The 13,185-nt window shown below is 43.4% G+C and overlaps 1 protein-coding gene across 1 annotated transcript in view; it reads left to right on the plus strand.

Annotated features, from left to right (window-relative positions):
* LOC115121439 (solute carrier family 41 member 2-like) overlaps positions 1–12,957 on the plus strand; it is a 40,270-nt gene extending 27,313 nt beyond the window's left edge. The window contains exon 11 of the mRNA XM_029650528.2: positions 11,436–12,957. Coding sequence (XP_029506388.1) covers positions 11,436–11,621 — 186 coding nt within the window. The 3' untranslated portion in view covers positions 11,622–12,957. The remainder of the gene's footprint in view (positions 1–11,435) is intronic.
* The last annotated feature ends 228 nt before the right edge of the window (positions 12,958–13,185 follow it).

The raw sequence follows: 13,185 nt of genomic DNA on the forward strand, positions 1-13,185 counted from the left end.
ACCAAATACTAACTGAGTGTATGTGAACTTCTGACCCACTGGGAATGTGATGAAAGACATAAAAGCTGAAATAAATGATTCTCTCTACTATTATTTTGACATTTCACATTCTTAAAATAAAGTGGTGATCCTAACTGACCTAAGATGGGGAATTTTTACAAGGATTAAATGTCAGGAATTGTGAAACTGAGTTTAAATGTATTTGGCTGAGGTGTATGTAAACTTCCGACTTCAACTGTACATACAGAAATCAGAACCATGGACAGCCACATCATATTTAGCCACACCATGGACAGCCACTTCCAGCTTCGTTGGGCTAAATTGTTTTTGTTGTATTTCATTTGTCGTTGTTTCTAATTTTAGCTAATTTTAGCTTCTCATTTTAAAAATGAATCTCTCCAGAAATGTCTCTCACTGTTGCCGCCTGTTGTAGACCCCCCTCAGCACCCAGCTGTGACCTGGACACCATATGTGAATTGATCGCCCCCCATCTATCTTCAGACTTCATTCTGTTAGGTGACCTAAACTCCCCGGCCGTCCTACAATCTAAGATAGATGCCCTCAATCTCACACAAATGATCAAGGAACCCACCAGGTACAACCCTAATTCCGTAAACATGGACTCCCTCATAGATATTATCCTGACCAACTTGCCCTCCAAATACACCTCTGCTGTTTTCAATCAGGATCTCAGCTATCACTGCCTCATTGCCTGCAACCGTTATGGGTCCGCGGTCAAACGACCACCCCTCATCACTGTCAAACGCAGGCCTTTCTAATCAACCAGGCCCGGGTATCCTGGAAGGATATTGACCTCATTCCGGTCAGTAGAGGATGCCTGGTTGTTCTTTTAAAAGTGCTTTCCTCAACATCTTAAATAAGCATGCCCCTGTCAAAAAAATGTAGAACTAAGAACAGATAAAGCCCTTTACTGCACTAGCATCGAATAGTCCCCGTGATATGCAACTTTTCAGGGAAACAAGCAAGATTTCTGGCTCTCACAGACCTGTAACTTATTCTTTAAGAGGCTCCTCTGTCCTCCTCTCGTTACCTGTATTAATGGCACCTGTTTGAACTTGTTATCAGCATAAAAGACACCTGTCCACAACCTCAAACAGTCACACTCCAAACTCCACTATGGCCAAGACCAAAGAGCTGTCAAAGGACACCAGAAACAAAATTGTAGACCTGCACCAGGCTGGGAAGACTGAATCTGCAATAGGTAAGCAGCTTGGTTTGAAGAAATCAAATGTGGGAGCAATTATTAGGAAATGGAAGACATACAAGACCACTGATAATCTCCCTCGATCTGGGGCTCCACGCAAGATCTCACCCCTAGACTGTAAACTCTCCTTACAGACTCATATTAAGCATCTCCAATCCAAAATTAAATCTAGAATCGGCTTCCTATTTTGCAACAAAGCCTCCTTCACTCACGCTGCCTAACATACCCTTGTAAAGCTGACTATCCTACCGATCCTCGACTTCGACGATGTCATTTACAAAATAGCCTCCAACACTCTACTCAGCAAACTGGATGCAGTCTATCACAGTGCCATCTGTTTTGTCACCAAAGCCCCATATACCACCCAGAACTGCAACCTTGTATGCTCTCGTCGGCTGGCCCTCGCTACATATTCATCGCCATACCCACTGGCTCCAGGTCATCTATAAGTCTTTGCTAGATAAAGCTCCGACCTTATCTCAGCTCACTGGTCACCATAACAGCACGCACTCCAGCAGGTATATCTCACTGGTCGTCCCCAAAGCCAACACCTCAATTGGCCGCCTTTCCTTCCAGTTCTCTGTTGCCGATGACTGGAACGAATTGCAAAAATCACTGAAGTTGGAGACTTATATCTCCCCCACTAACTTCAAGCATCAGCTATCTGAGCAGCTTACCGATCGCTGCAGCTGTACACAGCCAATCTGTAAATAGCCCATCTAACTACCTACCTCGTAGGTATACCTCGTGGCCATATTGTTTTTATTTACTTACTTTTGCACATCAGTATTTCTACTTGCACATCATCTGCACATCTATCACTCCAGTGTTAACTTGCTAAATTGTAATTACTTCGCTACTATGGCCTATTTATTGCCTTACCTCCTTATGCCATTTGCACACACTGTATATAGATTTTTCTATTGTGTTATTGACTGTACTTTTGTTTATCCCATGTGTAACTCTGTTGTTTTTTGTCGCACTGCTTTGCTTTATCTTGGCCAGGTCGCAGTTGTAAATGAGAACTTATTCTCAACTGGCCTACCTGGTTAAATTAAGGTTAAATTTAAAAAATCATTGTATTATACTAATCATAGGTAATTTGTTGAAATGGTGGAGGCAGCTCCTGTTTTCTTTGCAACTTGCAGTAACTCTCTGGTTCTAAATCAATAGTTTAGTGGTGTGAAAATATTGGAAACCTTAACTTGCTTGTGCAATGCTGTAGGTCATGTAACTAACTGTTTGTTATCTGAAATTAGCTTTTTGGAATTCCCCGTACAGAGATTGCTCTCTGGTTTTGTGATGAAGTAAAGGTGTGGTTGAATTTATTCTGCCACTGTGTCTTCTTATTGTCTCAGCCTTAGGCCTATATATCACGGTGGCAAGGGATGTGAACTAACAGGTTATAGTGCAAACAACGCAATTATCGCAACACAAAGGTTGTAATATGGCTTTTTTTATGGCTTGGCTTCCCCAGGGATTTTACCCACGCACCGCTACTGGTCATTACAAAGATACAGGCATCCTGTCTAACTCAGTTGCCGAAGAGGAAGAAAACTGCTCAGGGATTTCACCATGAGACCAATGGTGGTTATAAAACAGTTTGAGTTTAGTGTTTCTGATATGAGAGAACTGAGGATGGATCAACAACATTGAAGTTACTCAAAAATACTAACCTAAATGACAGAGTGAAAAGGAAGCTTGTACAGAATAAAAATATTCCAAAACATAAATCCTGTTTGCAATTAGGCACTAAAGTAAAACTGCAAAGAATGTGGCAAAGAAATTACACTTTTGTACTGAATACAAAGTGTTTTGTTTGGGGCTAATACAACACATCACTGAGTACCACTCTTCATATTTTCAAGCATGGTGGTGGCTGCATCATGTTAAGGGTATGCTTGTCATCGGCAAGAACTATGGAGTGTTTTAGTTTAAAAAAAGAAATGGAATTTAGCTATAAGCACAGAGAAATTTACCTTTTCAGCAGAACAATAACCTAAATCACAAGGCCAAATCTACACGGGTTGCTCAGCAAGCTGACATTGAATGTTCTTGAGTGGCTTAGTCACAGTTTTGACTTAAATTGGCTTGAAAATCTATGGTAATACTTGAAAATGGCTGTCTAGCAATGATCAACAATCAACTTGACAGAGCTTGAAGAAATGTACAAAGAATAATGGTCAAATGTTGTACAATCCAGTTGGCAAAGCTCTTGGAGACTTACCCATAGACTCACAGCTGTGATCGCCACCGAAGGTGCTTCTACAAAGTATTTACTCGGGTGTGAATTCTCATGTAAATGAGATTTCTGTATTTCATTTCTTTTTAATTAGATACATTTTCTAAAAACATGTTTTCACTTTGACATTATGGGGTATTGTGTGTAGATGGGTGAGAGAAATATTTAATCTCAAGGCACTGTAATCTGTGAAAGAAGTTGACTAGCTTGCTTGCCAGTCCAGGCTACTTCCAGACACAAGACCTTGTTAGACCGTTTCAAGCTATCTAAAACGGTGAGTGACTAGCTGTGTACTGTTTCGGCAGTGTGAAAGTACAAACACTTCCCACGTTCGAACACACACGCGAACACAAACATATACACAAGAGACACCCAAAGCACGCCTCTAAAACACATCTTGTTCAGTCGCTATTTCTAATGAGGATAATTGAAAGGCTAAATGGTTGTGTGGCTCAGCTAGTAGAGCATGATGTTCGCAACCCCAGGGTTGTGGGTTCGATTTCCACTGGGGACCAGTACAAAAATGTGGGTAAGAGGGTAAGAGCATCTGCTAAATGACTCGAATGTAAATCAGGATGTTCAGCCCCCTTTGACCTCCGACTCAGCTCATCAGATTGTCTTACATTACATGAAACTAAATAAAATGTCTTCATCACTGAAGCTCCTTTCAAACATGCCCTAACAATCACCCCTCTTTCAAAGTCACTGAGATCTCCTCTTCTAGCCATGGTAGCCAAAATAATGTGCAACTGGGCCTGACCAGCATTTTTATACTTGACCCTATGCAGATGTGATGTGTGGAAGCACCTGCTTCCAATATACTTTGTATCCCTCATTTACTCAAGTGTTTCCTTTTATTTTGGCAGTTACCTGTATGTTCCTTTTGAGAGCAGCCATAAGCAGACAGGCAGGCAAAGAGGGGGCTGTTGACGTTACTATGCTGATGTAAAAGTAAAGTGGAGATGCTTCTATATCAGACACGAAACTAAACTTCCCGGTTCTTCAGAAATCTCTACTATGCAGTGTCTTTTATTCCTGTGGTTCTCTAATTAATCTAAGGGCAATAAGAACGGAGTCAACATCAACAGACGCACTCTGTTTACCAGGACAAGATCAAGTGAACTTTGCTGTGAACATGGCTTCTCCTGTTTTATTTTTATATTTTGAACACGTGTATTTGGTTTAACTTCTAGAGGACTTTTTTTAGAGGATCGGTTGATATTTCTCCCATATTTCCCCCTGGATGTGTTCACTGAGCCTGTCTCTATTCCATGTGGACACAACTTCTGCAAGACCTGTATCAGAGGATGCTGGGATACCAGTGACCGACCTGTACCAGTTTATGTAAGGATAAGTTCTATAGAGAACCTGAGCTTTGTGTCAACACAACGTTCAGAGAGATTGTAGATAATTTTAAGGAGATGAGAGTCAGAGGTAAAGATGAGTCCCCTGCCAAGCCTGGAGAAGTGTCCTGTGACTTCTGCACTGAGATGAAACTCAAGGTCCTGAAGTCCTGTCTGGTGTATCAGACCTCTTACTGTGAAACTCACCTGGAGCCTCATCAGAGAGTCCCAGCCTTAAAGAGACACAAGCTGATCAACCCTATGGAGAACCTGGAAGACAGGATGTGTAAGAAGCACAAGAGACTCCTGGAGCTGTTATGTAGGACTGACCTGTAAGACTGTGTTTGTGTCTTTGTGCTTGAAAACAGACCACATGACTCATGACACTGTCCATCTAGAGGAAGAGTATGGAGAGAAGATGGCTGAACTTGGGAAGACTGAGGCAGAAGTACAGCAGATGATCCAGGAGAGACTGAAGAAGGTTCAGGAGATCAAACATTCAGTAGATCGGAGTCAGAAAGATGCAGAGAGGGAGATATCAAACAGTGTACAGGTCTTCACTGCTCTGGTTCGCTCCGTTGAGAGAAGCCAGACTGAGCTCATTGAGGTGATTGAGGAGAATTTTTTTATTTATTTTATTTATTTTTTATTTCACCTTTATTTAACCAAGTAGGCTAGTTGAGAACAAGTTCTCATTTGCAACTGCGACCTGGCCAAGATAAAGCATAGCAGTGTGAACAGACAACACAGAGTTACACATGGAGTAAACAATTAACAAGTCAATAACACAGTAGAAAAAAAATGGGCAGTCTATATACAATGTGTGCAAAAGGCATGAGGAGGTAGGCGAATAATACAATTTTGCAGATTAACACTGGAGTGATAAATGATCAGATGGTCATGTACAGGTAGAGATATTGGTGTTCAAAAGAGCAGAAAAGTAAATAAATAAAAAACAGTATAAAAACAGTATGGGAATGAGGTAGGTGAAAATGGGTGGGCTATTTACCAATAGACTATGTACAGCTGCAGCGATCGGTTAGCTGCTCGGATAGCTGATGTTTGAAGTTGGTGAGGGAGATAAAAGTCTCCAACTTCAGCGATTTTTGCAGTTCGTTCCAGTCACAGGCAGCAGAGTACTGGAACGAAAGGCGGCCAAATGAGGTGTTGGCTTTAGGGATGATCAGTGAGATACACCTGCTGGAGCGCGTGCTACGGATGGGTGTTGCCATCGTGACCAGTGAACTGAGATAAGGCGGAGCTTTACCTAGCATGGACTTGTAGATGACCTGGAGCCAGTGGGTCTGGCGACGAATATGTAGCGAGGGCCAGCCGACTAGAGCATACAAGTCGCAGTGGTGGGTGGTATAAGGTGCTTTGGTGACTAAACGGATGGCACTGTGATAGACTGCATCCAGTTTGCTGAGTAGAGTGTTGGAAGCCATTTTGTAGATGACATCGCCGAAGTCGAGGATCGGTAGGATAGTCAGTTTTACTAGGGTAAGCTTGGCGGCGTGAGTGAAGGAGGCTTTGTTGCGGAATAGAAAGCCGACTCTTGATTTGATTTTTCGATTGGAGATGTTTGATGTGAGTCTGGAAGGAGAGTTTGCAGTCTAGCCAGACACCTAGGTACTTATAGATGTCCACATATTCAAGGTCGGAACCATCCAGGGTGGTGATGCTAGTCGGGCATGCGGGTGCAGGCAGCGATCGGTTGAAAAGCATGCATTTGGTTTTACTCGCGTTTAAGAGCAGTTGGAGGCCACGGAAGGAGTGCTGTATGGCATTGAAGCTCGTTTGGAGGTTAGATAGCACAGTGTCCAATGACGGGCCGAAAGTATATAGAATCGTGTCGTCTGCGTAGAGGTGGATCAGGGAATCGCCCGCAGCAAGAGCAACATCATTGATATATACAGAGAAAAGAGTCGGCCCTAGAATTGAACCCTGTGGCACCCCCATAGAGACTGCCAGAGGACCGGACAGCATGCCCTCCGATTTGACACACTGAACTCTGTCTGCAAAGTAATTGGTGAACCAGGCAAGGCAGTCATCCGAAAAACCGAGGCTATTGAGTCTGCCGATAAGAATATGGTGATTGACAGAGTCGAAAGCCTTGGCGAGGTCGATGAAGACGGCTGCACAGTACTGTCTTTTATCGATGGCGGTTATGATATCGTTTAGTACCTTGAGTGTGGCTGAGGTGCACCCGTGACCGGCTCGGAAACCAGATTGCACAGCGGAGAAGGTACGGTGGGATTCGAGATGGTCAGTGACCTGTTTGTTGGCTTGGCTTTCGAAGACCTTAGATAGGCAGGGCAGGATGGATATAGGTCTATAGCAGTTTGGGTCCAGGGTGTCTCCCCCTTTGAAGAGGGGGATGACTGCGGCAGCTTTCCAATCCTTGGGGTTCTCAGACGATATGAAAGAGAGGTTGAACAGGCTGGTAATAGGGGTTGCGGCAGATAGTTTCAGAAATAGAGGGTCCAGATTGTCAAGCCCAGCTGATTTGTACGGGTCCAGGTTTTGCAGCTCTTTCAGAACATCTGCTATCTGGATTTGGGTAAAGGAGAACCTGGAGAGGCTTGGGCGAGGAGCTGCGGGGGGGGCGGAGCTGTTGGCCGAGGTTGGAGTAGCCAGGCGGAAGGCATGGCCAGCCGTTGAGAAGCAGAAAGCAGCAGAGAGGCAGGCTGAAGGGCTCATTAAAGACCTGGAGCAGGAAATCACTGAGCTACAGAGGAGAAGCACTGAACTGGAGCAGCTCTCACACACTGAGGACCACCTCCACCTCCTACAGAACTGTCCATCCCTCTGCACCCCTCCAACCACCAAGGACTGGTCTAGGATCAGTGATCTGTGTGTGAAGACTGTAAGGAGAGCTGAGAATTGCTGTCCCTCTAATCATCACCCCTGTCAATCACCCAACATGATTTTTAATGTCACAACTAAGTGTCAGTTTTGAACAGACGGTAGTGTGAAAATTACTATTTTAAAGGTCCTTAATAAGGATATCTGGTAATATCTCTGTCACATGAAAAGGTTGTTTCAATTCATCTTAAATAAAGTAGGATTTATTGTATTTACATGTGATGCACTTATCCCCCTCTCCATGCCTGCTATAAAGTAAAGAATACCTTGTTTGTCTGAGAACATGTATCTCTGCAGTCCAACAGAGAGGACAGTGGTATCTTTCAACTAAACTGCTGGTCCTAAATTGCTTCAATGTTTCTGTGGTTATGTAAATAGAAATGTTGCCCTATGCTTGTGAGCAACCCCAGTGTGCAGTGCCTGTTCAGGCTGTTCTCTCTCTCTCTGAGGAGTGGAAAGTTACCTGTGCTGTGTTTGCTCAGGGTGTTATCTCCGAGTCAGCAGTCTCTCTCTCTCTCTCTCTCTCTTACACATCCTCAGCTGCTGCACTCGACTCTGCCCTCGACTCTGCCCTCTACTAAGAACGGTGTGTTCTCTCTGAGAATTCAACCTCTCTCCCTCTACTTTAGAGAATTCCCTTTGCTTTCCCACACTTTCCTTGGTAGGATTCTTTGAATGGGGCTTCAATGGTTTCAGAGATGGCGTCATGCAATTCCGGCTGTGCCTTTCCCACCTCTCAAGTCTGACATGGACACTACAAAGAGGCCCATCCAGGATCATCAATGTCTTCCACAATTAGTTAGATCGAAGTAGATAGCTAGTGTGAAGGAACATTTTGTTCTCTGAACAGAGCCTTGAATTGTACATCTTGTCTCATACAATCATTGGTTCCTGTAGGTGCTGGGTAGAGATATGAGGGGGAGACGGTCATGACCCCCTCCTTAGACTTTTTGGCAGAACGCCCAGAATATGTTCTATAAGTAAAGATGGGAGACGTTGCCAGACACATGCAGCAACCAAACATTAATTATGAATAACTAATAAGCTAAATCATGCAAATATACAGTGCATTTGGTAAGTATTCAGACCCCTTGACTTTTTCCACATTTTGTTTCCTCATCCATCTACACACAATATCCCATAATGACAAAGCAAAAACAGGTTTTTAGAAATGTTTGCAAATGTATAAAAAAATTACAGAAATGATATTACATTTGCATAAGTAGTTAGAACCCTTTACTCAGAACTTTGTTGAAGCATCTTTGGCAGTGATTACAGCCTCGAGTCTTCTTGGGTATGACGCTACAAGCTTGGCACACCTGTATTTGGTGAGTTTCTCCCATTATTCTCTGCAGATCCTCTCAAGCTCTGTCAGGTTGGATGGGGAGCGTCGCTGCACAGCTATTTTCAGGTCTCTTCAGAGATGTTCGATTGGGTTCAAGTCCGGGGCTCTGGTTGGGTTCAAGTCCGGGACTCTGGCTGGGTCACTCAAGGACATTCAGAGACTTGTCCCAAAGCCACTCCTCTGTTGTCTTGGCTGTGTGCATAGGTTCGTTGTCCTGTTAGAAGGGGAACCATCGCCCCAGTCTGTGGTCCGGAGCGCTCTGGGGCAGGTTTTCATCAAGCATCTTTCTGTACTTTTGCTCCGTTCATCTTTCCCTCTCCTGACTTTTCTTCCAGTCCCTGCCGCTGAAAAACATCCTTACAGCATGATGCTGATCTCGGTGGATCCAAATTTCTTTGATTTAAGAATGATGGAGGGCATTGTGTTCTTGGGGACCTTCAATGCTGCAGACTGTTTTTGGTACCCTTCCCCAGAACTGTGCCTCGACACAATCCCGTACGGGGCTCTACGGACAATTCCTTCAACCTCGTGGCTTGTTTTTTTCCTCTGACATGCACTGTCAAATGTGGGACCTTATATAGACAGGTGTGTGCTTTTCCAAATCATGTCCAATCAATTGAATTTACTACAGGTGGACTCCAATCAAATTGTAAGAAACATCTCAAGGATGATCAATGAAAACAGAATGCACCTGAGCTCAATTTCGAGTCTCATTGCAAAGGGACTGAATACTTATGTAAAGGTTTTTATTTATTTATTTGTAATAAATTTGCAAACAATTCCAAAAACCTTTTTAGATTAGTCTTTTATGGGGTATTGTGTGTAGGCAATTTAAAAAATATATATTTAACCTCTTGCTCCTACCTGGCACGCAGGCGTCCCATCTAGAGATCTGAAAATGCAAATGCGCTACGCTAAATGCTAATAGTACTAGTTAAAACTCAAACGTTCATTAAAATACACATGCAGGGTATTGAATTAAAGCTACACTCGTTGTGAGTCTTCTCCTTCGCTCTCTTCTCTGCATTGATTAGACCGCTCTAGTTAGTACTGTTATGGTGGAAGGGGAGGTTGGCCCTCGTTCTCTCTGCTTGTCTGTCTGTCGATTCTCTCCTAAAATGTATTTAAACAACGCAATTTGGATTTGGGGAGAGTTTTTAAACTCTTCTGTTGATTGTCTGTGTGGTGTGGGTGTGTCGAAGGGGTATTTGGTGGACAGTGACACTCAATAAAAGGACAGAGGGGAAAGAAGATTGAACTTGATAGACCGGGACAAGGAGTGAGGGCCTTAAGAGAAAGAGGAAGTGTTTGATTCACTGCTCTGTCACAAGGAGTAAAGTCAGTGTTATTTCAGGCTACCTACTTTGCACGCTACACACTATGTGTTGCGAGGCAAATAGACTTTGTTGTGTGACCCTTGGGGGTTTCCATACTTAACACGTTCTGCATAGAGACAGACATTTCAAAGCCATCATTGTTAGAATCCTAGATGGACCGAGGAATTAAGACACACCTATGAAACACACACAGTTAGAAAATAATTCCCTCTTTATCCCAAGATAGTATATGCTTCTTGTGATTTTGATATTTGAAATGATCCATTTCCCTATAATGTATTTGCTGCTGGTAACATTAGATTTCACTTTGTTTTCCTTTACACATGGTTATCAGTTGAATGCTTAGTTGTATTCCTTATAGTATAGCTGTCATGCTGGCCCTCTGTCTCTGGTCGGGCTAATTGCAGTGGGCAGCGTTTCAAGCTCTTTGTTTGTTGGACAGTGAAACAGGAATAACACCAACCACTGGCAGACAGTTTCTTTTCTCTAAAACACAATGGCCCAGCGCTCATCTCCATGCTCTCTCTCTCATTTCTCTCTCTCTCTCTCTCTCTCTCATTCTCCTCTCTCATTCTCCTCTCTTTCTCATTTTTCTCTATTTCTCTTATATTCCTCTCTTTCTCTCTTATTCCTCTCTTTCTCTTTTATTCCTCTCTCTTTCTCTCTTATTCCTCGCTTTCTCTCATTCCTCTCTCTCTCTCTTATTCCTCGGCTCAGTTTTCTTTGTGTTTCCATGGTGTTTCTTAGAAAATGTCTGTAAAGAGGTGTGTAATGTAGCTTTTTGGCAATTTCTCTCCCTCGCTTCAACGTCTCGGTGGGGACACCACTATGCTGTGTAAATCATGTGCGTATGTGTGCATCTGTTTATATTGGGGGTGTGATGCTTTACAATCAGGAATAGCTTACATTGATTTACACGTGATAATAATTGTGTTGCTGTGTGATAGGTCTTTAAGCTATCAGCGCTCTCTCATTCCCTCTCCCTCCCTTTATTATGTTACTCTTGTACAGATTTACATTATGTAAAGTCATTCTGTATATTAAACTCTCTCTCGCTCTGTGTGTGTGTGCCTCTCAGGTGTTCCTGTTGCTGTGTATAGCAGACTGGATGGTGTACTCTATGTGGCGTAGTGGTAAAGACCCAGACAGTTTCTCCATCCCCTACCTGACCGCCCTGGGCGACCTCCTGGGCACCGCTCTCCTGGCCCTCAGCTTCCAATTCCTGTGGTACATCGGCGACCAGGACAGCGACGTGGGTGACTGAGATGACCCCTGATCCCTGGCAGAGGGGTCACGCCCGTGCCTCTACCCCTGACCCAGAACCCCTACCCCTTCTCTTATGCCTTGCGGGGTTGTTCCCGTTGAGGCAGTTTTCCTCACTCAGCTATTGGACGCTGGAACAATCCTCTGCTTTTCCTATTGTGCAGAGTAGCACTTAACACTATGCTGATTGAGCCAATGAGGAGCTCCAAATGTTAATTTGGAAGAAATGAAAAACAATATTATTTGAAAAGACATTTCTATGCATCTGGTTCCTTTTTTCCATTCAACCAATGACACTGAATTCTAAAAAATCTTTTGCTTCTTACAGTGCAATTTATTAAGAGATTTGACCGTTGTTGTTTCGTTGCAACAAGTCACTTATATCCGGTGGACACTGCAAATTTAGCAGGAAGCTTTCAGTTAGTGAGATCAATGGGCTGCATTGTTTAGTCCTGACAGAGGGGAGACACATGGTCAGACAGGGTGGAGAAAGGCCAGGTTACTGGAGGTACACAACTCTGTCCCTGGACAGCTGGGGCCAGGGTTTGCAGGGTTAGTCACTGAATCAGGTGTTTTAGAGCTGGGATAGAACAAAAGCCTGCACACTATGTTGTTACAGACTAGTATTGCCTTCCCCTGGTCCCAAGCTTTATACAGTCTATACCAGAGCACTGAGTCTACTCTCAGCCCAGACGATATGCATCTCACTCTCTGTGGATGCACTTCATGTAGTCTCTCATTAAGGTCAGTCACAGATTGAACCTCAGTTGTTAATCTGTGTGGGGTTTCATGTGGCCATCTGTACCCTTAGTCTGGTTTTGCATGATCACAAGGAAGGACACATAGAATTGGGGACAGCAGCCTGATCGTGACAGTTAACGGTACTCAAAGGAATGTATTGGATACCTGCTATTTTTATACCTCTCGAGGGACTTGATTCTTTCCCCTCTCTCTATCTATAATGGGGGTCCAGTCACACAGAGTAGGTACTATTGTGGTGTTTTGCAGTCAGGTCCCGCATGATCATGTGGTTTTAACCATGGACGTTTCCACGCCAAGCACTCTGTTTACACGTATGTACGTATGTTCACTTCGGTGGCTCTCTGCTGTTGATATTCCAATGAAATGTGCCTGCGGCGATTCACAGGGTGATGATGTTATTCTTTCTGATGACATATTCCTTTAGTTTTCTGTTGGAGCTGTTGTTGTTTTCTAAGCTCGAATAATGTGCTATTAAAAGAGTTTGTTGTTTTCATATTCACAAACTGTTCTCGGAAACGGATGATGAATTACCATTTTGTGACTCATAAATGTTTAATAAATAAGCTGCCTTCGAATGTGTGATTATCCTGAGTGAAGATTTGCCGGTCCCTCAGAGAGGTTAATTGGATGTTGTAGTATTAGTGGTTGTTCAGTCAAAGCTCTTGTCTAAAGAGGTTTAGGATGAAATGCCTGTAGACAGGGAAGGACAAGACCAGCTCCGAGTCAGACAAATCCGTGTATACCGACACTTCTCTGCAGTAAAGCAATGTTTAGATTGAAGTGTTACTGTGGTAGAAATATAT

This window comes from Oncorhynchus nerka, linkage group LG23 (genome assembly GCF_034236695.1).
Source record: "Oncorhynchus nerka isolate Pitt River linkage group LG23, Oner_Uvic_2.0, whole genome shotgun sequence".
NCBI lineage: Eukaryota > Metazoa > Chordata > Actinopteri > Salmoniformes > Salmonidae > Oncorhynchus > Oncorhynchus nerka.